This window comes from Clytia hemisphaerica, unplaced genomic scaffold (assembly GCF_902728285.1).
Source record: "Clytia hemisphaerica strain Z4C2 unplaced genomic scaffold, Clytia hemisphaerica genome assembly, whole genome shotgun sequence".
NCBI lineage: Eukaryota > Metazoa > Cnidaria > Hydrozoa > Leptothecata > Clytiidae > Clytia > Clytia hemisphaerica.
The window spans coordinates 208982-236630 of NW_027103288.1; the positions used below are offsets into that span (position 1 = coordinate 208982).

The 27649-nt window shown below is 36.1% G+C and overlaps 1 protein-coding gene across 3 annotated transcripts; it reads right to left on the reverse strand.

The window, feature by feature from the left end:
* Nucleotides 1-3492: 3492 nt before the first annotated feature.
* Nucleotides 3493-27171, reverse strand: LOC136809002 (uncharacterized). 3 transcript variants are annotated; one of them, XM_067065587.1, is made up of 21 exons: nucleotides 27058-27171; nucleotides 25494-25706; nucleotides 21770-21943; nucleotides 21257-21376; nucleotides 20551-20695; nucleotides 19932-20087; nucleotides 19447-19557; nucleotides 18659-18799; nucleotides 17247-17411; nucleotides 15341-15514; nucleotides 14878-15137; nucleotides 13914-14030; nucleotides 12873-13085; nucleotides 12105-12252; nucleotides 11090-11220; nucleotides 9454-9670; nucleotides 8988-9085; nucleotides 7892-8048; nucleotides 6622-6747; nucleotides 5237-5328; nucleotides 3493-4157 (listed from the first exon to the last, which is right to left on the reverse strand). In XM_067065587.1, exons 2-21 carry the CDS (start codon nucleotides 25683-25685, stop codon nucleotides 3999-4001), a joined length of 3096 nt encoding a protein of 1031 aa, XP_066921688.1. In that variant the 5' UTR covers nucleotides 25686-25706; nucleotides 27058-27171; the 3' UTR covers nucleotides 3493-3998. The 3 variants fall into 3 exon arrangements, with proteins under 3 accessions (XP_066921688.1, XP_066921681.1, XP_066921695.1); XM_067065580.1 differs by having other exon boundaries at nucleotides 27027-27134; XM_067065594.1 differs by lacking the exon at nucleotides 19447-19557 and having other exon boundaries at nucleotides 27027-27116.
* Nucleotides 27172-27649: the final 478 nt, after the last annotated feature.

A 27649-nucleotide genomic window follows, 5' to 3' on the forward strand; every position in this document is an offset into this window, starting at 1 on the left:
GGACTATCTGACGCAACATGGGACGACCATTTCCATCACCATTTCACCGAACCTCCAAAGTCATTTGATTTGAGTTTAATGAACCGCGTATTAAAAAATACACAGTCTTTCTTTCGCACCGAGTAGGCTTTTAAATCAAAAATATGAAAGAAATACGTAGTGGAACACACGCGATGGTCTGTGCACTCTAAGGGCAACGAAGAAGTATGACTGATAGACTTGGTGGAGTTATCAAAACAAATTTATTGTCAAAGTGATTTAACAGTAAGTAAAAATACGTAATAGTTATCGGACAGTTGCGAGTACAATATGAGAAATATTTTACGAGTTCCGAGATTTTTCCGTACAATATTTTCCGAGCCTTTAGGCGAGGAAAATATACGGAAAATCCGGAACGAGTGATAGGATGATAGGATGGGATAGGATTCAGATGAGACACCTCTCACCTGAATCCTATCCATAAACTATCATTCCCTTTTATAAGAAAGACAAAGTCATGCTTTTAGGGAAAAAAACTTGTTTGACCTTTGCAAATCTTCTTATTAGCATGGGGTCAACCTCGCTCCACCCGTCAAATACCATTAAAAATTGAAAATGGCTTCTTGATGGCCCCTTCAGGAACGCAATGCCAAGTTGAATACAATTGAAAACTCCACAGACTCATTTATAAATCATTCTTGTGTTTTGTTGTTGGAGCTTCATCTACTCTGTTGATGCACCATACTGTTGCATACCTTTGGTGGATGCTGAAAAGTATTATCAGATTACACAGCTCAAAACTGTCTGGTGTTTGTCCAGTGTTATATTACACAAATTCTTGACACTGGTCGGTCAAACACGAGACTTTTTTCTTTTACCCAGCAACAGAGTGATTCACATCTGGTCCTGTGTTAGGATTGTCCACTGGTACAAAGTTTTCTTGTTTGACACCAGCCTTTTTGTGTCCAGTACTTCAGTAGGACCGCTGTGTTGGTAGGCGGTCTTAGCATTATTCAACCCGAAATTGCGTCCTATGAAAACAAAGTTATTCCAGATAGATCTTTTGCTAGTCAGGATGTCAAATAATTAAAAAAAAACAGCCTCAAAACAATGATTAGAAAAGTTAATGCCCAATTAGAATAATTATGTGCTATAATGTGGTCATTGTTTTAGTGCTAAAGTTTCAACAGAACATACTGACTAGCAAAAGGTCTATTAAACACCTTCCCATTCGTTACAATCAATAACTTTTTCCAATAATGACCAATGTTGGAAAAGATATGGAAGGATTAATTTCCACCTTCACATGTTTTGGACATGCTCGGCCCAGTTTTTCAGAGGCAAAAATTAAAAAGTTTGTGGCCTGAACCTGGCCCGAACATCAATGACTTATGGCTGAAAATTGTTTGGGTTTAACTCAGTTTCGGGTATTTGTGTCCTGCATATGGGTCATTGTTCAGGCCATGTTGTCCAGGGTCGTACCAATTCTCAAGGATTATTGTAATAGACCCTATTGTTATTGCCTATCAATTATTGGAATAGTTGTTTTGGAGAACGCGACGGCCTATTGGATTCCGTCAACTGCTCCAACATGGGACTTGTTGATATCTGGCCTTTATCGGCGATCCAGAAAATATCTACAATCTGATTGGTTAAAAAGAGTACAATATATCTTGTATTTTACATGTAAAAATATAAATTGACGAAAAGATGTTGTTGCGTTGTAGCGGTAGAAGCAATCTAACGTCACTTTGCTACAAAAGTGTCCTCCAACACTTGCTATTTTATGTTTATGTTAAGGAATTGTAATATTAACATTCTAGAAAACCTAATGCAACAAACTGTATGTAATACTTCACTCACAGTAAGATGCCAACATTTCATTCAAATGGTATCAATAGTTTACAATTATCTTGACTGTCGAGAACCAGGCTTTATTTTACTCTCACAGTTTTGCTAAGGGGTCACAAGAGGTTTTGAATATATCGCACTTTGGAATGGAATCAGCCCTGTATCAGTGACCCGGTCAGATCGGATCCGCCCCTATCGATGAACCGGTGAAACATATTTCCAAGGAACGATTTCACTCGGGTTAAAAGGAGACTCTACTGTAAGCAAGTAAACCCAGCCAAGAACAATTTTAATTTTCTAACCAGATCCAAATCTGGCCCTAGTGATTTATTGAGTTCAAAACTGAGACAGGGGTGTGGAATCAGTATGTTTTTGTCCTATAAAAGATGTCATGGACCTCAGTGTTGGCCCTCTCTACTATTATGCTGACTGTCAGCAATAACAAAACAATTTAGATGTAACTATTGTCGTTTCCGCTAAGATTCTACCTCCCGGACTAAGTTTCCATTGCCACTTTTCCAAACGTGGAAAGGAACCAGGAAAATACAACAATGGGTGGATGATTAATAAGATTTCGGAAGTTATTTAGTTTTTCTTACTCAATATATGCTATCATTTTATGTGCGTCTAAGAAACCCTTTACAATATTCAACCCGTTATCCCGAAATGAAATAGCAAAAGACATCCTAGAAAAGTGAGTGGAATCTAAGTCTGGAAAGTGGAATCGTAGCCGAAAGGGTGATGTACAAGGAAATGTTGTGAAAAGTGTTCTATATTAAATGGGGATTGCATTTGACAATCTCCTTGAAATTCTGGAAGCCAATAATTACAGTTAGAAGCCAAGTTATTCGAAATTCCTACTTAGGAAATTTACTTAAATGGGAATAACCAGCTTCAGCCATTACTTTTGACATCATTGGCTAAAAAGAAACCCACCGGGTTTATGATCGTAGGGGTTGTCCCCCAACCATTACTCTTGATCATTCTCCTATTTGCGAAACATTAAGCAGATAGGCACCTAGCACCATTTGGTGTCCTTGTTACCTTGTCTTTTTAGCCAGATGGCCAAGTGGTCAAATGCGTCAGCGTTGAAAAGCAGTGGTTCGAGGTTCAAATCCTCGCTCCTTCCAATGTTCTGTTCAGTTTACAGATAGCCAGCTGGCTGGCCGTGGACCCCGTGAAAACATTCGAAAGACTGCCCAAAAGTCCTAGATTACTGGGCTATTCACGTAAAATATCGACTCTAACTAACTTACACGGCCAGGGATAGAACCCACGTTCTTATACACTGTACTCGTAGTAGCTTAGCCTAATACATCCACTCCTTACCGCCCTTCGATGGACCTTTTCATAAATTAGGTCACAAACATCACTTGCCTCGTTTTAAAATTATTGCCATGGTGATTAATTTCCAGTGGATTTTATTAAAACTACTTTCTATTCATAAAAGATTCATTTAATGTCTCAAGGGACATAATCATCATGGTAATTGTTTGAATACGAGGCCAGTGTTGTTCGTGACGTAATTTATAAAAATGTCTATTGAGCACTGTTCTCTAGTAAAATATTTTTAGGTTAATTATGCGTACAATTTTGAGACTACTACCACATCTATATTCCACATTTTACACAAGTATCAAAACTTTTGGAATGATGGGAATGATTTTGCTGATTTCAAATATATTACGATAAATTTAAAGATACAAAAATTCTACAAATATCATTTGCTTCGTTGCATTCATGTAAAGGAAGCTTAAGAAATATTTCATAAACTACAAAACTACAAGACAACTATACCACATATCAAAAACTCCATCTATCATACATCGTTTAATATATTTTCAGGAGCCGTTTTGGTAAAAAATAAGTAACCTTCAATTGATTTAAAAAATAAACAAGTACGTCCTTAAATTGGAAAAAAAACCTCTCCGGTTAAACATTTATATTCAGAGTTTATTGCATGGATCAAATTTATCAGCATTTTCGTCATAGCTCTACCATTATACAATAGTAGCTTATTTATTTGGATATTGCAAAGATAAAATGGACAATGAAAAGGTAAAAAAGTTATAGTTATAAAACAAAAATTAAATCGAGCGATTTTACAAATATAAGTGTCTTTGTCTCCACAAACTTGTCTCTAAGAGACAAAGATCTTTTAAGTTCATTCAGCACATATCAAAATCTTTGCAAAGGCCAAACTCATCATCAGCAGCAACATTTTCTTCCGTTGGAGTTTCAGTTGTTGTTGATGGTGTTGGTCTTGTGGATGAAGTTGAAATGATGGTTCGTTGGATGCTCTCCATGCCATTGTAAATGCGTTTGCACTGAAACGATAACAAATTTTAGTGTAAAATAGCTATCTATCCCAAGATAAGGAATGGGGCCACTCTTTTTCCTAGAATCGCTATTCACTTATCTTTCTAACCTTTTGACCTTCTGACATATTTCTCACCTTTTAACAGGGAGATACCGGAGTCTTTGGTATGACTCTACCAGGGATGGAACCGACTACTTTGTGCGCCCATAATAAAAGTTGCATTTATAATTATATTCTAAAGTATTCTCATTTGAATCAAAATTTAACTCAACATTTTCCCTTGTAATACAATTAAAGTATAATTATATTTGAGAAAAAAGGGGAATTTCCTACAAAATCTTGAAACTAAAACTGATTTTGAAGTGCTCTAATTTACTTCTTTAACTAAGAATTTTAACCCTGAGTTTAAACATGAGACTTCGGACTTCCGAAAACTAAAAAATGTCATAATAAGGCTAAGAATAAAGCATGGAAGCCACTGAATCCCTCCCAAATCGAAATATTCAATAAAATAAAAAGGAAAAGCTGAAATGGACTTTTTCAGAAATAGTCTCTATCCCTTATGTTGAGGAGGAGTGTAAATAAAAAATTCAAGGGGTCCAAATCAGGTCCTGTTTTTATGGATTGCCATCCCCTCTCATCTCTACATTGGGAATCGTAGGTTATTTAGGACCACCTTTATTCAGTTTCAACAATGAAATATTTTTCTTGTACTACCCTTGGGGAAGGCACTTAGACTAATAAATTTGGCACGGGGACGTGCCGCTGATCAGGGTCCCTTTTTCAGACTCTAAGAGATATCTGACAGGGTCCCAAATTTACTAATTTTCAACAGGGTCGATTTTTGGTCATTTTCGCCACTTTACAAATTTTTCAATTTTTCGTTCTGAAAAATTACCACTTATTCATATCTGACAGAGTCCACTTTTCAAACTCCTGGTGTACGTCCCCGTCGGTTGTAGGAAGGGGGGGCTCTGTACCCCAACAGTTTTGTATTTTCCCCTTTGTACTAAGATTAGCGAATCTAGATTGGCTATCAGGTGTAGCCGAGAAAAACCGTTCAAATAAGGAATTTGTTGTTCTTACCACTTTTTCTACAACATCTTCTTTTTTCATGGATCGGCAATAAATAGCAAATCCATCTTTCAACATTGGTGTAATGTCTTCCTCTGGCATTCCTGTGTAAAGCAATGTTAAAAAAATAATCATAAAAGCTCAGTCTTTTTGTTTAAAGTGTTATTCATAACTTATTTTCATATTTTGAGACATGTTTTAGAAAGTGGCCGATACTGAAAAGAAATGGTCTATTCCATAAATAGTCTGTACCCCCTATGTTGAGGAGGTGTGACGTCCAGGGTCCAAAGAAATTGAAGAAAAAAATCCAAGGGGGTCCTGAAAAATTGGAAATCCTTGGGGGAAAAGATCTCCTCAACATAGGAGGTACAAATTTTTTCTGGAATAGCCCAATCTCGCTTTCAGCTTTATTTTTTAGAACGTCGTGGTTTAAAAGTCTTCGGATGAACACCAGAATCTTATATGACGCGAAAGAAGGTGAATTTATTCCCGGACAATCCCCCCTGGTGAATTCCCCCCCGGTGAATTCCCCTCCAGTAAATTCCCCCCTGGTGAATTCCCCCCCGGAAAATTCCCACCCGGTGAATTCCCCCCTGGTGAACAAAAAAATCATGTAATTTGAAATAAGCGAGTTGTGATTCTTAAAACTTTGTAAAAATCCTTGACCCTAAAATTGGAGGTTTGTTGCGATTGAAAGTTTTAAATTAGTCTCTCTAAGGGTCGGAAAATTCAGGATTTTTAGAAAATGTTTTGATTTCCAGAGAAAAATTGTGATAAAGTCTCTCTAAGGGTATGACTTTTTTCAAAAATCGAAAAACAAAAAATTCAAAAGGTCTCTCTAAGGGTCACCTTTTCAGCAAAAACATCAGTCTCTCTAAGGGTTGGTTTTCGGAGGTCCCGTCCGCACATACCTCTCATTCGCCAACCCTAGTACCCCTCCCGGGGGTTACAGTCCATGATTCCGAAACTTAAAAACACATATGAAAATATATGGGTGGGAATTCACCAGGGGGGAATTCACCGGGTGGGAATTTTCCGGGGGGGAATTCACCAGGAGGGAATTTACTGGAGGGAATTCACCGGGGGGGAATTCACCAGGGGGGAATTGTCCGGACACCTGCAAGCTGCCGCAATGTAGAATTTTGACCTCACTTTTTTAATGTCGATGAAGCGAAAACTGAACACCATAAAAAGGGATCTGATCGAAAGCGTTTGCCTTCGGAAAAGGTCTCTTTCCTGTTAGCAATGTTTGATCGAGTCGTTATAAAGCAGATGAAGAGCAAAAATGCCTGCTGGCCCGTCAAAATATGTTCTCTTAAGCGAGTTTTTACTTAATTTCACGAAGATTTCAAAAATTCAATGAAAAACTTTTTTCAAAGGTAGCGAAAGTGTCTTACCAGTAGATGTGACATTTTTGAGTGTGTTTTTGATATTTTTCATGCAGTCACTGCAAAATGAACATTGAGATTCCTTATTCAAAGGATTACCACCAATTCCCAAGCCGAGTGATGGTAGGAAGGAACCTGTCGAATGTCAAATGTATAAATATAACAAAGAAGCTAGAAATGTATTTCATAATACATTTTACTCTTGTGATAATTCGAACTGAAATGAGGAAGTCTTATTTGTTCGAATTACAGGGAGATTGGAATAATAAGAAATATTTAGGAAGGGTTTTTCTCGACAGAAACTGAGGATTCGTTTAAATTATAGAAAGAATATCGAATAACTGATTAATATTCTGCCAAAGAATATATCTTCTTTATTACTGAGGATAATTTTTGTTTCGGTCTTTCAAACCAAAAGTTATAGCTCCCTCAATTTCGATAACCTTTAGAGCGCTTTGCTTTTTCTCAAAAGCATAATTATTTTCTAAATTTTCTATTTTATTTTCATAGTCTTTAAAAGCTTGGTTTGTGCCTTATTAATTAAGTGGTCAAGAGCGGGGAAAAATTGGAGTATAATTTCTACTAGGGACGATATTTTGGCCAATTCTTTCAATGGAAGGGTTCCCACTGCTGTTCTAAGAAGGGAATGTTGTGCGTAAATATGCGTCCCTCGTGGTCGAAGGGTTAGTAGGACACCCCTTTTCACAGACCCACTGGGAACCCTTCCCACTGGAAATATAAGCCAAAATATTGTCCCCTGTGGAAATCTATACTCTATATTTTGTCCCCGCTGATATTAATCAGGTAAGCAAATCCCCACTTTAAAATATTGTACTTTTTGTCCATCCCCACTGAATTTTCTGGCTAGAAAATAATGGAATTAAAATCCTCGGTCATAAAAAACATGGTAATATCGGTAATATTGGTCCGTTATTGGGCTTTTCCAGAAAAAAACCGTATACCCCCTGTTGAGGAGGTCCATCATTTTGTGGCTGGAAATGCTGCAACCCCCTGGAATTCCAGGCAATTTCAGGCTTAAACCCCTCTGTAATTCTGAATTTTAGTAGGATTTAAAAGGCTACCCCCATGGAATTCCAGTTATTTTTGAAAGATCTCCCTATGGAATTCTGCCACATATCAAACCTTACGCTCTTGGAACGGAAATGGACCACCTCAAAATGGGGTATACGGTTTTTTTTCTGGAAAAACCCATTTTTACCCTAACTGGCTGATAAAATCCCACCGGGTCTGTGAGAAGGGGGTGTGTTAGGAGACATACCCATGTTGCCGAATCCTTGCTTCATCATTTCTTTCATTGTAGACTTGTCTTCTTCACTTTGACAATAACCAATCACGGAACAGAAACTAGCACGTGACTCTAGCTTGCTTTCCAATTGGCTGAATGACGTGTTGAATGTTTTGATGATAGTTTTGCACTAAAAGGAAAGTTTTATTTTTCTTACTAATTGTTTTTCTAATCGTTTGTGTTTTAAAGGGAGTATCTATTATAACTTGAAGTTTATTCCATTGAGTTTCAAGCCCGAACTGTTGGAGGAGAGACTCTTGGATGGGAAATGAAACTACTTATTTCCGATCCAGAACGCAAGCGCGTAGTTTTACACAAAATCCGGGTTGAAACTTAAATCTATCGCTAGATTTCAAATGATGTAGTCCTAAAAAACAAAGGAGCCGCTAGATACAATCCATCGCCATGATTACGGCGCGTTCTATGTGCGTTTTGGATGGGATATAAGTGGCTTCAATTTCTCTTGCCTGGTAAGGGTTAAAGTTTCGCCTCTAGCCCTTCGGGCTTGAAACTCAATGGTTTATTCCCCCAGTAAAACTCCTAAATAAAATTGTTGACAAATCATTTTTGAAAATCAGGCAACAGATTTTTGGTTTTTAGAAAGAAAAACATAAATCATCTAAAGTCGGTATCAAAAGTATATAGACACTTTAATTTTTTGACATTTTTTCACCACCCATTTTTGCTATGTTAAAAAGTTATAAAACGTTGGAAAGATAATTCCAAGGAGAATAATCTAAAGGATCAAGATTTTTGAAAAATTGAAAAAATGAATGAGAAAAATGATGAAAAAATGAAGATCTTCCCGCTGTTTCAAAAATCATGACAATTACTTGAACCTTGCTGATTTCAAATCTGTGTTCAAATGTTTCGTATCTTTCTTAGATAAGAAGTTACTGTAGCCGATTTCGTGGTTCCTAGCTGGCACACAACGTTGTTTCAACGTTTATCTAATGTTCATAACGTCCATATAACGTTAAATTAACGTTGAAACAACGTTGTGTGCTGCAAGTTGGGTAGGTGCGAATAAAAGAGTCTTCGCAAAAGAAGATTCCGAATTCACACTTACTTTTGGGTTTTCCTCAGGAACACCTTCGCAAAATTTATTCATTTGGGCGATCAAAAACTCCATTGATATCTTGGCATCCATCACGTCCCGCATCAACCCTGAATGAATATGAAGAGTTATAAATAACACCCCCTTCTCACAAACCCGGTAGGATTTTCTCAGCCGGTGGGGATAAAAATAACGGACTGATACTTGATGGGGGTTTCAATTCTTTTGATTTCAAGTCAGAAAATTCAGTGGGTATGGGAAAATTAGCATAATGTTTTGCAGCGAGGATTGGTTTATTTGATTAATTTTAGTTGGGACAAAAATGTTTCAATGGCGACAAAATATGGAGGATAATTTTCCAACGGGACAATATTTTGGCCAGTTTTTCCAGTGGGAAGGGTTCCCAGTGGGCCTGTGAGGAAGGGATGTATTCAGTAATTTTAGAAATTGCATTCTTTGTTTCTTTTTGTACTCCTACCTGTTTGCATTTGCTGACAAAGCTGGCAGCGGTCAAAGTTTTCTGTCACGAAAATCGGTTGTTTTTTGAAGCATTTACATGTGGATTCGACTTCCTCGTTTGTGATTGGTTCCTGTTCCTCAGCTTCTTCACCGATTGGTTGTTTAGTTAAATCACGTGTCAAGACACTTCCTAATTGGCGTTCAGCTTTTTCAAATGTTGTCAACATTTTCATGCACTGTAAAAAGAATAGCAAAGTCACAGTAGCTCAACTGACGAAAAAGTAATTTACGAATTATTAATTTTCGACATTGAAACTATGTTCAGATGTTACGATTTCGTTCCGTTTTGAAACGAAACGGTTCCGAAACAAGTGTGAACGTCAAAATTCGAAACGTCAAAAAGGAAGACATTACAAAGCAAAACAGATTGAAATGGTTTCGCTCCACTTTTTTCATCGGAACGGAATTGCTCCGTTTTCTTGCTCCATTTTCTTGCTCCGAAACGTTCCGAAACCAATATGAACACACTCGATCCGTAACAAAAATCATACCGGAGCGAAACGGAACAGTAACGTGTAAACATGGCCCAAAACTTTAAGAAGTGCCCTGCATTAAAAATAGAGTTTCATCAAAGGAAATTCGAAACACCCGGTATAACCGAATTCATCTTACTTTTGACAATTTTTAAGGGACCTTTCAGATCGCAAAGCCTCAAACTAACTCTTCATAACCCAGCTGGCACACAACGTTGTTTCAACGTCCATCTAATGTTCATAACGTCTATATAACGTTAAATGAACATTGAAACAACGTTGTGTGCCAAACTGGGAACTCAACCAAATACATCTTTGAAACCTTAACAGCGCGGCCAGCTTTTAAGGGGTCTGGTAATAAATTCACAGGGAAATGAAGTCAAAGCTCTTTGCCTACGAAAATGTCAATGCAACGAACTCAGACATTTTGACATCATTCCTTCTTGTCAAAATCAAGCTCAGTCTCCTCACGCAAAAAAATTCGACACGTGTTTTGGCGCGTCTATTAGTTTTCATTTGCGAGGTTAAGCAAGTGTTTATTTAGACCATTCAATGCGATATCGTAGGCCTGTACATAAGATTTAACTTGCATGGTTTGCTTTGGCAAGTTATGTACAGGCCTATGGTATCACACTTAAGGGTCAAAATAAACCCGTGCTTAACCTCACTATTAAGTTACAGAGACGCCGCTGAATCAAACGTTGTGTATAATCAGCCATTTAAAGTGTCAAAATAAATGTGTTAAATCGAAAAATTTACATGAAACTTGGCTTAAATCTTCACAAAAATGAAATAATTTTTCCTGACCGCCAGGATGAAAGAATTTGAAAAGGTTCAAGGAAAGATTGAGAACATTTTTCACTCACATTCTCCTTGATCAAAGACACAAGTGATTTTATGTATTCTAGATTAATCGACGGAGACTTTATAAAGCAGAAGTAGGCATGTCGCCAAAATCACCGTCCACTTTGTAAAAATAACAGAATACCGTCAACTGTTTAGGTGAGCATATTCTATAAAGAGCTTTACATCAACTATCAACTTTGTTTTGCGTCGACTTCACTTACCATCGCCCTCGATATCCTCCGATACATAAATTCTGTACAGACATTCAAGACTTACCTTTTCTTTGAAGGTGCTTTTTTCGCACATGTCGACAAGTTGTTCTTTAGCCTCAATCCACATTCTCATTGTCTTGTCTACATCTCCATTGTGCAACGTGCGCCAGAAGCTACACATTTTATCGCAGTCACCTAAAAGGGTGATGGTGACAAAGAGTGGTTTTCTACACATCAATATGTAGTCAACAAAATTTAAAAGAGTAATTTTGGGATCAACTGCTTTAACAGAAAAATGCTTTGACATTACTGTGTAAAGCTAGTGAAATGGGAAGTATCTATCAATCCCGAACTGGTAGGTGTGTAGTAGACTTAATTTGAGCTAACATAAAGAAAGTGTTAACTGTAATATAACGCAGTTAAAAGGTTAAACATCTCGCCACTGTAAAAAAACTAGGTAAACAAATTTTAAGAAACCCGTGACACTCCCTTACATATAATATTCTTGCAATATCTATTCCAGTAATGCGATTTAAGCTAAGGGGACACGGAAACAATTTTTGTGCAATTGCAACAAAAACAAATTGTCGCAATCGCAATAAAATTTTACACCGTGTCGCATAGGCCTAGCACCCGAAACAAAATCATAAAAATGAAATCAAAGCAACTCCACCATTTTGAACTCATGTCTTGCGTGTTAAAAATGGGAAGATTATGTCATAATTTGTTTTGAGTTGTATAAACCACTTTGATTGGGTAAAATAAAAAAATGTTGCAAAAAATCTTCTCAAGGTGAGGGGACACGAGGGTTTTTGTATAATTCTCAATTGCAACATGAAAATTTTGTTGCAGAAACAAAAATAAAATTCAAATCGATTTGAATTTTTTTTTTTGTTTCAGCAACAAAAACTTTTAGCGAAAAAAGTTGCCAATCAAGGAGATTTAACGTGGGGACACAGTGAAACATATTTATGCGATTGCAACAAAAAAATGTTTTTGTTGCAATCGCATAAAAATTGTTTCCGTGTCCCCGTAGCTTTAGTGATTGACCAATGAGAAAGATAATTCACAAAACTCACCATTAGGTGTCACAAATGAAACAGTTTTCATTTTATCGGACAAGGTGGAATTCGGACACAATCCCAAAGTGATGCAAATATCTTTGACTTCGACATCTTTTTCGATCAGTTGTACAATCTCATCAATTTCATCAACGATTTTATCACACTGAAAGAACGGAATCGATGATGAATACTATGTTTTTAATGCTTGTAGCAAATCTTTATATTTCATTTTTTTAATACAGTTGACTCTCTCTTATTCGATCTTCAAGAGACTAAAAATCGTATTCGAATTAGAGAAAAATCCGGATTCTTTCAAAAAAAAACTGAAATTTAGTTCATTCGACGTTAGATATATGTTGTTTTAACATCTTGTTTACAAAATGCACCATGTTAACCCTTCAAACCTGAGTAACATATATAAATGTTCTAAATTTGACAATATACCGAGTTACAGACTAAAGGCTCTAAAGGGCTACTTAGACTACACAATATATTGGTGAGCAATATTCGACAATATAGTTTTCGGACCGTAATGTACGAAGTAAACAACAGCTGCTCTATTATAAAAAGGAATTTTCTTTATGTAAACAATCCCCCTATATGCAAATCGAGCCCACAATATATTGCAAAAACCTTTTCAATGTATTGCCGGTATTCTACAATATATTATAAATATATTGCCTGAGAATATATTGTGTAGTGTATGTAGCTCTCAACTCCAGACTACTTGAGTTAAAAGTTGATTTCAAAAAAATATAATAAAAAAGTTATAAGAATACTCACGGCTTCTCTAGCAGGTTGAACAGGATACAAATTACAAAGTCCTTTCACAACTTTCTCAATTTCCTCAATACTTGCATTGACTGACTTCACTTCAAATTCAATCACCTTCACAATCACTGTACATACTTTGCATTCGAATCCAGCAGTAACGGGAAAACCGGGAACATTCGGGATTAATCCAGTGAAATTTTTGTTTTTGATTTCTTCTTTCATCTGAAAATGGAAACAGAAAATAACGGAATCTGAAGAATATTTGAGTGTTTTAAATTTGAAGAATTAAAAAAAACAAAGATCCATTTGGATGGAAAATGGATTTGGTATGCAGTCGAGTCTCCATAACTCGAACACGCACGGGGAACACAAATTCGTTCGATTTAAGGAGGTATTTGAGTTAAGAAGGCATCCGAGTTATAGAGGTACGAGTTAAAGGGACTCTACTGTAATAGAAAAAGAGATGGAGGAGAGCTCTGACAATTTTATGGTAATTCTATTCTTCTTTCACCAGAAGGGACGAATCCAGGACCCAAAACTTCATCGACTTAAACCATATGGGGCTCTAAATCTAAATAGATTTAGAACGTCGATTGTAACCTATAGATATAAACAACTAAGCTATTGCTCTTTCAAAAACAAACGTTTTTTAGATTAAAGCCAAAAAATTCAAGAACATCCGAAACTAAGCTGACACAGAACGTCAAAACACGTTCATCTAACGTTCAAAAATCGTTAGATGAACGTTAAAAAGCAATGTTGTGTCTAAGCTGGAAAGGCTTTAAAAATCTTTGATCGTATTATGTTATGAGAAAAACACAAACGTGAACGCCATAAAACTTGCGAGGAAGAAAGATTTGCCCTTTCACCAGAATAGACAAACTCGGGACCTTGAACCTATAGCTTATGACCCTGACGTATGAAGCAACATGTCTATTGCCAACGAAATGAAGCTCAAAAGATTAAGATCAATCAAAGATTCTTATGAAAAAAAAACGAAGGAAAAAATGTGAACGCCATGGAGATCGCTTGAAAGAAAGATTTTCTTACCTTGTCTAGCCCCTTAGTAGCTTGTTCAATTGCTTCATCAATCTTCTTTTCGATCGATTTTGGAAGCCCTGTGGAGAACAAAGTACCAAATCCTCCAAACAGATTGCCGAATGGAACCTAAAAAAGAAAATGTCTTTGATCATATCATTTAAAAACATTTCCATTGTTATATGCCAGTTGACTCTTCGAAAAAAGTTAGGCCAATCGCACTCTTTGTATTTCGGCCCAAAATAAATTGGCCGCTGGTGGGAGCACTGCACCCTGCCCCCTGTTCTACTACTCTACTGAGTAGCGCATTCTTCCTACTAAAGGGCGTGATAAATTTTCAAAAAGATCATCTCAAATCTACAATATTGTTTTTCAATTTATAACCATTTCAAATGGGTGGGCACTAGCCAAGTAAAAATTGTGGTTGCATTCGACGAACGTAGCTCAAAAGCAGTGTGAAACTCCTGGTCCAAACAGCTGTAAATCTTGTAAAATTATGTAATGATAATTAGCACTTCTTACTTCAATCAAACAACTGGCTTTAAATGATGATAAATATAGAAAGAGAGGAAGGCATTGACCAGGTCTTAAATGATTTGAATATTTCCCTCAATATCGCAATCTTTCTCTTGAAGCGCTTAAAGGCTAGAATTATAATTCTGATGGAGAAATGTGTGAATAGGAAGACAAGAGCATACTTCCAGGCTTTCTGCCTATATAAATCTCTTCATTTCTGTATAAACACGTTTTTTATGATAAGAACATCCAAAATTTTTGAAGACTTCGGATGGATGCTCTTAACTTTTTGAAAGCCTAAACACGTTCTTAACATGTTCTTATTTTGACCATTTTGTCAGCATTTTTGACCATTTTCCTAAGAAGAAGGGTAGTTTTGAGCCTAGCCATCGAAGCCTTATGTTCTTATATAGTTTGTTCTTATAAAAAAACGTGTACTTTATTGATTATGGTATTTTACCTTTGGTGGTTTGAATTTGAGTTCATCTTCTTCCTCCTCCTCCTCATCAGTCATCCATGATCCATCAAAAGGTTCTTTCAAATATTCTAATCCTTTCCCACTTAAACCTTCTATTACTCCACTTGTATCTCCATCAAATTCTGAGGGGTTATACCAATCCTCTGGTGTCTCGATATCCATTTCTTCGGGAGATAATTCATCATCCTCATTATTATCTCCGTCATCCATGAAATCAGTAAAACTGCTTGTATCGAATGTGTCTAAAGATGGAAGAAATTAAAAAGAGTTGTCTATTTTTTGAGGAGAAAAGGTAAAAATTGCTTGGCCAATTATATTAGGGACGAATGGTCCAATAAGGTTTAGAATATAGCCTTAAAGCCGATAAGCCCACGTCGAATATATAAAAACCCCATGTAATAAAGTGGAAGGGTTGAAGTCGCAAAACTTGATATTCCCCTATTACCCCCAAGATGATCGAAAATTGATCTTCTTTCACGGCTTTTCGGTTCTCCTTCGTCTTTAAAAACAACGTTTTTCTCATTGGTTTCAATTGTCGGTACGTTAATGTCGTTGTTATCGGTGATAACGTCATCCTCGTTGTCGTTGACTTCACTTGTCTCGTCTATGATTTCAGGTTCTGATAAAAAAATGAAAATTTCAGAAATTATCTCAAGTTCACTCTCTCTAATTTGATCTCCAAGGAATCAAAAATTTTCTTCGAAATAGAGAAATTTTCGAAATGCAATTGCCACCGGAGGAAGCCTAAAGCTTCTGAGGATGGCATTCATAGCTTCACGCATAAGGAAGTTGGGCAAACATCTCATAATTTTGCGCGCGTTTTTCAGTATTTTAGTTCCGCTTAACGGTAGCATTCTTATCTTACGGTCTCTCTATTGTTTTATTATCATAAAGACTTTTCTTGAGTTATTTTGATCTGATTACTCATTTTGAAATGTCAGTTAGTCTTTTTCTTATCCCTGGAGAGTTAAATGAATCTAACGAAATTCCATTTTCTGGGAAATTCCCTTTTTATACCATAAGTAGTTATTAAGCGCTCTTCATAGGTTAAAAATATTACTCTACTCAAAGTATTCGAACAGTTATGTTGCTAAACGTGTACATTAGTAGAATAACATATGAAAAGCAGTATCTTCAGATATATACGCCTTTTATAGGAAAAACCAGTAAGTCATATGATTCTGGCTGAGCTGCTCTTAAACTTATATGAGTTCTTCAGCCTTAAATGTCCATATTAATTAGAATGGAAACATGTATTTCTCATTAATTTCTGAGGTTCAGATTCTTCTTAATTTGTTCTTAGGTTTTGACCAAATTTCAGCCTCGTATTGTTATGAAATTGTTCTTATAAAAAACGTGTAAGACAAGGCACGGATGTCACTCTAAGTAGACTGTAAATCATTCCCTTGACACATTTGTTAGCATTTGAAAGAATTTTGTCTCGGATGAGAGGTCACTCTTAACAAAAATTACTGTAGGGCTAAGATCATTCCTTTTGAACGCAAATTCAACTCTATGTGTTCGTTTTGCTGCGGTGGAACCTTAATGAAAGTTATGGCTAGTTTTAGTAAATTCTTTCAACCCAGCTAGCATGACAGTAAATCCTGACAGTGTTACCTGAATTTAAAACTCAATCTTCAATCACGATCACGCAAATCAGCAAAAAAATGGACAATCACGCATCCCTTTGACAAAGTCCAAATCACGTATCATGGCTCAAAAATCGTTCAAATCACGATCACATTTTGACCTCTCATCACGCAATCACGAAGAAAAAAATACAAATCCCGTAATCACGCAGCAAAAAATCCCTATCACGCCATCATGGAAACCGCTTAAGGGCCTCGTTTGCATTATTGCTTATTCACGTCTTTTCAAATATTTATAAATTGAAAGCTTTTCACAACGAATAAACACAATATTTGATCCAGACAAAAATGGTCCTGAAGACTGACCGAGCTTTAGTAACAGAAAACATCCCGATGGATATCAAATGTGGAATATTTTATAGCTAAACAAGTTAATGGCTAAACAATATTTCAAGGGTTTTCGATCGATGACCACGCCTAGATATCCATAAGACTGACCATAAGACTGACCTTTTTCCACTAGCTCTCGGGAAAGAAAGTCTTTTTGATGCACGGCCCAATACTCTCAACGAGGCCCAAGTCTGATCACGATATCACGCAATTTTTTGTCTTCAATCACGATCACGAAAATTAGCAAAAAAATTGGATAACCACGCATCCCTTTGAAAAAATCTAAATCACATCATCACGAAAACTGCTTAGGGGGCCTCCTCCTCAACATACCTTGTTGTTTTGTAAATAAAATCTAATTGAAACACGTACCAATTTCTTTCTCTTCTTCAGGTTTTGCACAGATCTTGGCAACGCATCCCGTTTGACAGCACTTCTGATCACCAGAACAATCTTCATCACCGGTACAGACAGCTTCAGGTCTCACTTTGAAACATGCTTTGCTCATGAAACCTGGACAGCGTCCTGGTTTAGTGGCTGTTAAGAAAGAGAAAAAGGTAAGAGTTTTAATTATATCGAAGGGCTGAAATATATCGATCCTAAGTTCCTATCATACACCCATACGTCACAGACCCACCGGGACTCTAGCACCAATGGAAATTTTAACAACCATTTGGTCCCTGTTGTGAAAATACCCTGGAATTTCAGACCCAATGGGAGATTGACTTTGATTTCATTCCCACTCGAAAATCAATGTCTAAAAATTACACTCCAAAACCATCCCCACTGGATTTTTTAAACTTGAAACATTAAAATTTCTATCCCCATTGAGATTTCAATAGGGATCTTATTTATCCCCACTGAAAAAAAATGTTTCACCGAGGTTGTGAGACAGGGGTGTTATCATCGCCATCCGTATCATCAGATCGTGAAAGTCTTAATTATAGTTATAAAAATGTTTTTAAAAGTTTAGACAACTTATGACTTGTACTAGAAGTTCATAGTAAAGTACAGAAAAGAGCTACAGTCACTTCAACAGAGCCAGCTGACACCTTTGTCTCAGTGACCTGGTGAGAATTCAAAGGAAAACAAATCTTAAATGGGGTGAGAATTTCGAGTTCTACTTTTTATAATAGTAACTTAAAATTGAAACGACGCACTAGGGTGGAAAGTTCAGCAAATTTTGCCATGAGAATGAAATATATCACATATCATATCTATCTCAAAGAGAGGATGTTTAGGCAATTGTTCCTCTGGTAAAGGGCTGCTAATGTTATACCGGGATCCGGGGGGGGTACTTAGGCAAAATGGGTGCCGGGTATGTGCGTGCCATAAGGGTACCTTTTTCATTCCTCAAAAGCCTCTCAAAGGGGTACAAATTCAAAAGTTAGTCTCTGAAAGGGTCCCAAAATCACGAAAATCAAAAATTTTTTTCTCAAAGGGTCAATATCAATAAGTGATAGATGATTCCATCAAAGAGTGCTCGATGATCTCTCAAAGGGTCACAATTTCCAAAAATTTTGACCAAAATTTGGTAACAATCAAACCAAAATTTGGAGAAAATGGACCAAAACTTAGGAAAAAGTCTCTCAAAGGGTCTCAAAATCACCAAAACTTTGTCTCTCAAAGGGACGATTTTCGATTTTCGGCTCGAGCATACCCGTCACCTCGCAAACCTAGTACCCCTCCCCCCGGGACCGGGATATCAGCCTTATAACATTGTTTTTACGTCTTTATCTATAAAGACGTTGTTTTGGCGTTGTATTCTCAAGTTATTAACTCACTTTGTTCCATTGGCTCTTTCGTTTCTTCATTTTCTTCTTGACCTCCTCCGAACATTTTGCCGAATTTCCCGAATCCAAAATGACCAACTTTGTGTAGTCTGCCGAACATATTTTTAAAGTTTTTTCGATGAGATTCCATACCTATTGAATAAAAGAACTTGCAAATTTAAGAATGAGACTTGCGGAATAGACATAAAAATATTGTAGAATGTGTAGAATTCGCCATGAATATGTTTCTAAACAAGAAATTATAGAAATTAATCGGGGTATTTTCTACCGTGTGAGGGTAAAAGCCAGGTCTTTCCTTAACTGCTAGATTAAGGTTCAACTAAGCTAGGCCGGAACGGAACGACATAGCAAATCTAAAATAAGTGTGTATTCACACGGTCGAATCTTGGTAAACCAAAAAAACACATGGCATATCTAAAGTAAGTGTGTATTGACACGGTCATTAAATATATACTAATAGAAGTCACAGGTATATCCGTCACATCCAGTATCACAACGAACCGATAATATGCTGGAAACGTGGTTTTTTATGCAGTAACAGATGAACTAATTTTGACGTAATTTAATCATTTGACCCTAAGACCATGTTCGCACGTAACGATTCCGTTTCGCTCCGAAACAAAATGAAGCCATTCTATTGGTTAGAAGTGACGTAAAACTTGAATGTAACCAATAGAACGACTTTATTTCGTTTTGGGGCGAAACAGAATCGTTACGTGCGAACATGGTCTAAAAACTCAAATCCATTCCCTTAAGTTTCAACTCCGCATTTATTTTACATTCTCTAACTTCTTGCCGCACTTTGTTCCATCGATTTTTGAAATGATGCTTTCTCTTCAGTCCCCATTTTTCGTGGTCAAAAAAGTTTGGAAAGACTGGCTTCCCATGACCTGAAAAAATTGCATGTTTTTCAGTTTGAACAAGATCATTATTGAAAAACACATTTGATCCGCGTACGCAATCGGCTCTTTAGATTTAAACGTTACAAAAATTTGGCGGATGTGTGAATTTTGGATGCTTTGGCGGGGGTTGGGTTTTATTATCTCAGGTCTCATTCCTTTTGCCATTCGGGACACAAGATTTGACGTTATGGAGAATTGATGATAAAAAAAGTTAAAACCATCCACATTTTAGACAATCAAATCCGGAGACTCTTTATTTATTTTTTTGCCAAGTTATACCCATTCAATTACTTTTTAAATCTTTGTTGGGTAGCTCTTATGGGGATATTTTAGGGATATTATGGATGTATGTAAAAGCTTACCGTGGAAGAATTTCTTTTGAAACTTTTTCATCATTTGTTGATGTCTTTCCATAGCATTTGCAAACGATACTGATGAATCAGGTGTCATTTTATCGGCGAAATTTTTCATCATTTTCTTCATCTGGTGACGAAAACCCTTGAAGATTTTGTGTCCACCTGAAACCATCATAAAGATGTCAAAAAATTGAGCATATCGGTACAGTTGACTCCCTCTACTTCGATCTCCAAGCCCAGCTGGCACACAACGTCGTTTCAACGTTCATCTAACGTTATATGGATGTTGGGAACGTTAGATAAACGTTGAAACAACGTTGTGTGCCAGCTGGGAGGAACCCTAATATTTTTTTAGAGAAAGATTCGGTTCACAGACAGTTTTTTATATCACTTCCCAGCTGAAGGAACAAATATTTTAGCTCGAATTATAGAAAGATTCGAATGGTGGAGGTAGGGACTACAAATATTTTGGAATCTAAAAATTAGTGCGAATTCATAGAAGTTGATAGTTCCAAAAAAAACTTATCTAACAGAGGAATATCTATCTAAGGTCAAAATTAGGTTGAAAAGTGTTTATTTTGTTCTCTTTAAACCCCTTTTGTCGAATTCCAGGACTAGCACATACCTTTCTTAAAAATTTCTCGGACTTTGTCTTCCATACTTTGGACAGTGCCATTACAAACTTTTAATTCAACACAAATGTTTCCTGGAGTGACTTCTTGGAGAATTTGTTGAACAATCTCTTCCATATGATTGACTGTGGTCTTACACTGAGAAATAATGAACGCAAGATTTTCAATGTAGTTACTCATAAATTATGTTACGAACATCACTTGCCTCGTTTAGAAATTATTGCCAGGGTGATTAACTCCCAACGGATCTTATTAAAACTACTTTCTATTCATAAAGAAATCATGTAATGTCTCAGGAGACATAATCACCATGGTAATTGCTTAAACTCTTGATATGCGTAAGTCAAGATGACGTCATATTTTTTAACGGAAGCACCCAAAAAAGTCGGTTTTTGACCTCTGTGTTTCTATTTTTAGTAACAGAGAGAGGTTAAATCCCGGCATTTTCAGGGTGTTTCCGCTAGAAAAATGTATACGAGACAAGTGATGTTTGTGACGTAATCTATGAAAAAGGTCTGTTTCAGCCCCACTAAGAAATTAACTTTGGTAAATGTACTCTAAAACCTTCCCAAATAGATTTTTCAACCTTGGAAAAATAGAATTTCTATCCCCATCTGGATTTCGATAGAAACTATAATTAATGAGGAAATAAGTTCCACCGGCGCTGTGAGACAGGGATGTACACAATATTGGCCTTACCAAGTTTGCATCAATGAGTGCCGGTGATAAAACTTTGCAGTAAGATTCCATTTCTCCTTTAACTTGTTCGGATGTCATGTTCAAAACCTTGATAGCGTATGTGACATAGGTAACCATACTCTAAATAAAATGAAAAATTTCAGAAATTTGGAACAACTTATGATTTTGGAAGACTTGCTGCAATCGTTTCTACATCACACTGAAGAAATCAAAAGTTTGGGATTTGTTATAATCGATTATAGTGAAGAAAGCATTAAGAAGTTGATATCATTTTTTAATCGTGTTCTATGCTCTTTGTACCATTATTTCTTTTGGGGTGGATGCGGTATTTTGGTGTCAAAATTGATATACGGTGACAAAATATGGATTATCACAATTTTTGCTGTTGGAATTGTCGGTGTTTCAAGAGAAATGCTTTGGTATTACAGTGTTCGCAACCTTTGTAAGCCTCCTTTTCATGATAGTATACATTACAGGCCAAAAAAATTTTTTGCGCCATGAAATATAACCCACCTTGCAAGTTTTACAAAGGAACGGACAAGGTTTTCCTTCTTCGCATTTGCGGAACTGTTTGGTGTATTCTCCAACCATCTGCAGTGTTTGTGTCATGGCTCCACAGAACTTGGTTGCATCAAATTTCTCAGGATTCAAAAACATTGAAAGTTTCTTCTTGAGGCGATGTTCACACTTAAAAATGAAATTTGATTAAGATTGATTAATCAATTCAGCTATTAATACATCTTTTAACCTCAAAACGACACGCTCGGCTTTTGAGGAGACGTTGGTAATATGAATTTACAAGGAAAATTTTTAGGCTTTTTCTAAAACGACGAAGTGAATAGCATACCGTGGCGAATCTAAAAATTAGACATTGATTTTTCTGTTTGACCAAAATTCAATCCCACCACTCTTTGCGTTTATTACGCTTGCACGCAAATTACACTCAATTACAAAGAAAAAGTGATAACTTTCACGACTTTTCAATTAAAACGAAAAGGATATTGTAGGATTAAATTTTGGTCAAATGAGAGAAGTAATAATAATGACGTTTGCATAACAAAGCGCTATTCCCACGAGAAATTTATCCCATATGAAAGACATTCCCCGAGTCTCTGCGTTGGAGTGTAAACTATTTCTAGGATTCGAAAAGCTTAATAAATAAACTTGCGTTACTTTATCCCTTCGATGCAAGGGTATCTTACATGTTTACAAGAGCGCAGGAACAGTTCTGTTAACTATACCATATTGACAAAAGAAATTTTCCCTGTTAAATTAATCACCAGTCTCCTCAACTAACTCACCAAAAACCTTTCAAATGTTCCAACCGACGCAAAGTCGATTTATCCCTACTGTAAGAGCTTTCTGAGAAACTTTAAAGTGACGTCAAAAAATATAATGTTTGGATCTGGGCTTAAAACATTCGAAAAAGTTGCAAAGCGGAATAGACGTCTCTGTGGAGAAAAAAGCCCTGATGTTTAGTTAAGGCTACTCATATATGTATCAAAGAGGCCTTAATATTAGTGGTGATAAAAGATTTTGTGATCGACCTTGCAGTAGAAACTCAGCTATATGCGGGCTTCAGAGGATTAAATATCATTTAATATCCACTAATGAGCCGATTTAACACCCAAATGACGCTGGAGAGAAAGCATCAAAGTACATTGCTAAGCAAACAACCTTGTGAGGTGGCCTCTAAATATTTTTTTTATTTTTGGCTAAATTAGGGCTAAGTTTTGGCTAACTTTTGCTAGATGACGGCTATGGCATGGCACCCGGTTTTTCCAAATTTGAAACTTTTTGCTTAAAAAAACAAGGAAACGTTTTTTGAATTTTGGAACCTAATCTTGACTTTTTCCCGAACTTTAGCCTTTAAAAGGGCCAAGTACAGATTTTTTGAGCCTAAATGTTCTCATAAAATCTTTCATTGAATAAAAAATAGATAATTAGAAAAACATTGTTGCGTTAAGAATTATTTTAACACTTTCGCTTTTAACTACTTGAAACTAAGGGAGAAAGATATTCGCGGAAGCCTTGCTCTAGGGCAGTTATTTTCTGACTGTTTTGACAACTGACGGAAAATGTTATAAAAGTAAACAAAATCATTGACGTCAAAAGGAACTTTATTATTGTTTATTTTTTAAGCAATAACTTGAAAATTGTTTATTTCGGAAAATAGGCTATTTTTAACTACATCGATTTTTTTAATCATGTCATTTAGGATTTTCGATAAACAACTTGGTATAACATTGGCTTTATCTAAGATTTTAACCCTATTCGTACTAGGGGGGGGGCTGTTTCTGTTCGGAGGTCAAACTATTGACAATAGTTCCTAAAATAATAGAGCTTTTGCCGTGAAATTTTCTGTAAATTCCTAACTTTTATTAAGCTTCAAAATAAAAAAAAATTGACACTTAAATAATTTCACACCTTGAGCATGATGACATTTCTGACAGTAAGGTGTCACAAAAATTGACACTTTTCTAATATAAATTTATTTTTGATGTCAAATATATCTTTTAAACCGTAATTTTTTGAATATTTAGGATAAAATAAGCATTTTAAACTCAGGCAATTTTTTTCTAAAGCCTTTGTTAGAATACAATAGCTATTTATAAGAACAAAGGAAATTTTCGGTTTTTGCTCACTTTGGGAATGATGAGTGACGTCATCAAAAAAATTTTTTTGTCAAAAGTTACCTTACGTGACAAGGATCTTGTGTGCCAAATTTCATCCAAAAAGACCCACTAGATCAAAAGTTAAGGGGTGGTACAGGAAAAGCCCCCCCCCCTAGTTCTGAACCGCCCCTAAAAGCCTAGTCTGAATAGGGTTAAGATGAACGAAAGATAAGTCATCCTAAAATACAGGAATACTCTAAGGTCCGGCGAAAAAACGTACACACCCGGTTATAAATTTTCGGAAGATTTTCAGACCTCCCGTTCTTATTAGGACCCCCTTCCGTATATTTATTTTCAGCTATCACAAGCTGAATTGCTCTAAATAGCCTGTTTTTAGCTTTCAATTACTTTAGGATTTTTGGAGGTACAATATCCCCTCCTTTTATTTGGACACTTCTACTATTCGGAACTGTAAAACACCCCTTCTCACAGACCCGGTGGGATTTTGTCAGTCAGTGGGGGTAAAAATAATGGAACAAAAACTCGATGGGGATTGAAAGTCCCATGTTTCTTATGGCTGGGGATTCCATTGTTTTCGAGCCAGAAAATTCAATGGGGATGAAAAAAATACAATAATATGAAGTGAGGATTTGCTCATCTGATTATTTTCAGCGTGAACAATAATTAGAGTAGACGATACTTGGGCCAATTTTTCCAGTGGAAAGAGTTCCCGTTGGATCTGTGTGAAGGGGGTCTCTTAGACGTTAGAGTACTGTATATCACAGAGCTCTCTTGTCAAAATCCATTGTCTGTTGACTACTCTTTTCAACTCATAATTTTTTGAAACATAAGTAATATTTCTTATTGATCAATTTCATAAATAAAAAGTTGGGGTGTTCAAAACATTGCAACCTTCGTGACGTGATCATAATTCTTGAGGATATTGAGCAATAGTTTCACTCCCGCGGGGGATGGGACTGGAAGCTGACCTGCCAGCCGATGGGGACGTGATACTTAAGTTTTAAATGTGGACCCTATCAGATTTAAATATTTGGTAAATTTGGGACCCTGTCAGAGTGAATAGTTTTCATTATCATCTTGGAAGAGGCAAAAATATCTAAAGTAAACAGAAAACTGAAAGATAACTAATCTTCTTCATCTACAAACAGCAAAGAAATTTAAGCCCCGATTTCAAACAAATCATACATAAGGTTCAACACAGAGAGTAAATTCTAAAAACACTGGAATGGACATATCGATAGCAATTTCCGTTAAAAAAACGATCAGTGCTTAGAAGGGTCAATCATTTTGCTCAGAAAAAAAACAACCCCGAGTCTTCAAATGGTAGCCAGAGTTTCGGAGTTCGTTAGTATTATTTTTATCCTAACAGATAATCTACAAAATTCTAGCCTTTATTTTTGTGTGGAGTGACTTTTTCACTAGTGAGTTTATGTATGTGTGTTTTATTACGACGGAGACGGTTAGCTTCTGATTTGCCTAGATCCTGATCAACTGAGAATGACACTTTCAATTTTGCGGGTCAAAACTACGGGTTTTTCCAAATTGTTTTAGTCTTTTCATCATTCTCTAAAGCGCAAATACAAAAAATCTCAATCACGTACCTTTTTACGTCCCATCTGTTTGCAAACGTATTCGATGGTATTTTCCATCATATCTTGGTTCTCGTTGAATCTCGCACGTGTTTTCTCAATCATTAGCCTGCATTCTTCAGTTGCTTCCTTATTATCTAGCCCATTGATGCATGTTACGGCTACAGAGGCTAGAAGCAGGATAATGACTCCACTTTGGATCATTTTGAAGAGTTTAAGAAGGACCTAGAATGGAAATGAATACAGAAAAATTAGACGGATTTCGGCGCATGTCCTTCGTAAATGATTCTTTGATCCAAGAAGAAAGATGTTGTTGTTTTAAAAGCCTTCGAATGAGAATATTTTTTGATATTTCTCATAGCGCGTAGCGGATATCAAAGTTCCACCTTGTCAATATAGACCTTAAAATACGAAACCCCTTGCAGAATGGAGGGGTGTGCACTGTGTTACTCAATTGTGTTGTTTGTGATCGAAGAAAAACCAGTCTCTAATTTAGACCCTCATTCGAAAACACTAACAACCTGATGGAAATGAAAATTCTTTCTGTTGGACCAAAGCTTCGAATTCAACTTTAAAGTGCTTTAACATTTACATCCTCTCTCAGTGACCAGGCAAACTTTTTTACCACCGTTTTTTTAGAATTTTACAATATGGCATTTTCTTCTATTATGTCCAGTTTTCCCTAGTTAATGGGATTATCGATCGGGTTAAGATAATAAGACAATAATAACCTTTTTAAGTTTTTACCAGGGTAGAGAATTATAAAATAATGCTGATCGGCAGGTTCTCTCATTATTACACCGGGGCTTAAAATCAAAGTAGACTGAAAATTGCCGAAACTAGGCAAAACTTTAGAGGGCTTACAACATTTGGTTCAAGAAAGATATAAAAAATATTTGTAGTCAGCAAAGCTCAAAGCGTTAGAAAAGTACGATAAATTTGGAATTTTCAGTCCAGTAGTAAAACTATTCATTTTCAAGGTTGATAAATTTTCACTACTTGCGAAAATCTTTTCAATTTTAAATAACGTATTTTCCCGTTTTCCTGGTACGTTTAAAAAAGTGTGGACTACCCATTTTTGAACTCGATGAGTACACCACTCTCTCATTTACAATTTGACAATATTTGAGACAAAAATTAAAGTAAAATAAATTTCTAAAAGTGTTGATAAGGGGTCAAACTTTTTTTCTACCTATTTTTTTCTGTTGTAATGTGTGCTCTCAAGAAGCGAACACGATTATATTCTATTATCATGGTTTCTTTAGCATCCGCAAATAATTTTCAAGTTTTAAATAGTTCATAACTCAAATGGGTTCATAACAGTTCGAGTTAAATGATCAGGAAATCTTTGCAATTTTTTTCAAAATGCCACAAAATTCGATTTATGGAGCCAAAAACCCTCAAGGGAGAAAAGAATGACAATCAACAAATTTTTGTTCGAGATAAGGAGTAATGGAAGTTCGATTTATGGAGACCCCTGTATCGTACTATAAACGAAATATTATTACTAAAAACGAGTAAGCAGAAGTAGTAAATATATCTTACCTTTCCCTATCCAATAAAACTCTTTCGGAGCCTTAAACTTTAGTTTCCTCTCTACTTTATCAACTAGTCCAAAAAGTGTCAAATAAAAAGTGTTTATAGAGTCAGCTTAGAAAACAGTATTTGATGGTTCTTTTTCTACGTGTGTGACAAAAATAAACATCCTTGTCAGCAAGTTTTTTTGTAGGATGAAAATACACGTTGAACTTGTTTTATAAGAAACACAAATATAAAAAAGAAAACATTTTTCCCTATACTTAGAAATCAAGTAGATTAAGAATGTGGGAATCTTTGTTTGAGCCACTAAATTCTTTCAAGGTTTCAATGTTATGCGAAATATTTTTTTGTGAAAGGTTAATATTTTTTAAATTTCACTAACTAGGAAGTAATTTTCTTGTTCTTAAATGAAAGTGTAAGAGGTTGTTGACACTCAAAGTATGTGATACAATAACAGTGAAATAAAACAGACGAAGCACTTTTCTCTGACTCTTATTTCAACCTTCCAGTTCTCTGTGTGCTCGAGAGTGTTAGTTTTCAATTGTTTGATTTTTGAATCCATATTGCATTGGTGTCTTTACTTTACCTGGGGCGAAGGGGGCACTCAAATTGTCCGATCCAAGGTATTT

Excerpts from the sequence above, each read along its gene's own strand:
- LOC136809002 (XM_067065587.1), bottom strand. The coding sequence starts at position 25,685 with ATGATCCAAAGTGGAGTCATTATCCTGCTTCTAGCCTCTGTAGCCGTA. Across the intron at positions 17,412-18,658 it reads GAAAGAGCCAATGGAACAAA|CCACTAAACCAGGACGCTGT; the intron begins GTGAGTTAATAA and ends CTTTCTTAACAG. Across the intron at positions 14,031-14,877 it reads TCAAATTCAAACCACCAAAG|GTTCCATTCGGCAATCTGTT; the intron begins GTAAAATACCAT and ends TTTCTTTTTTAG.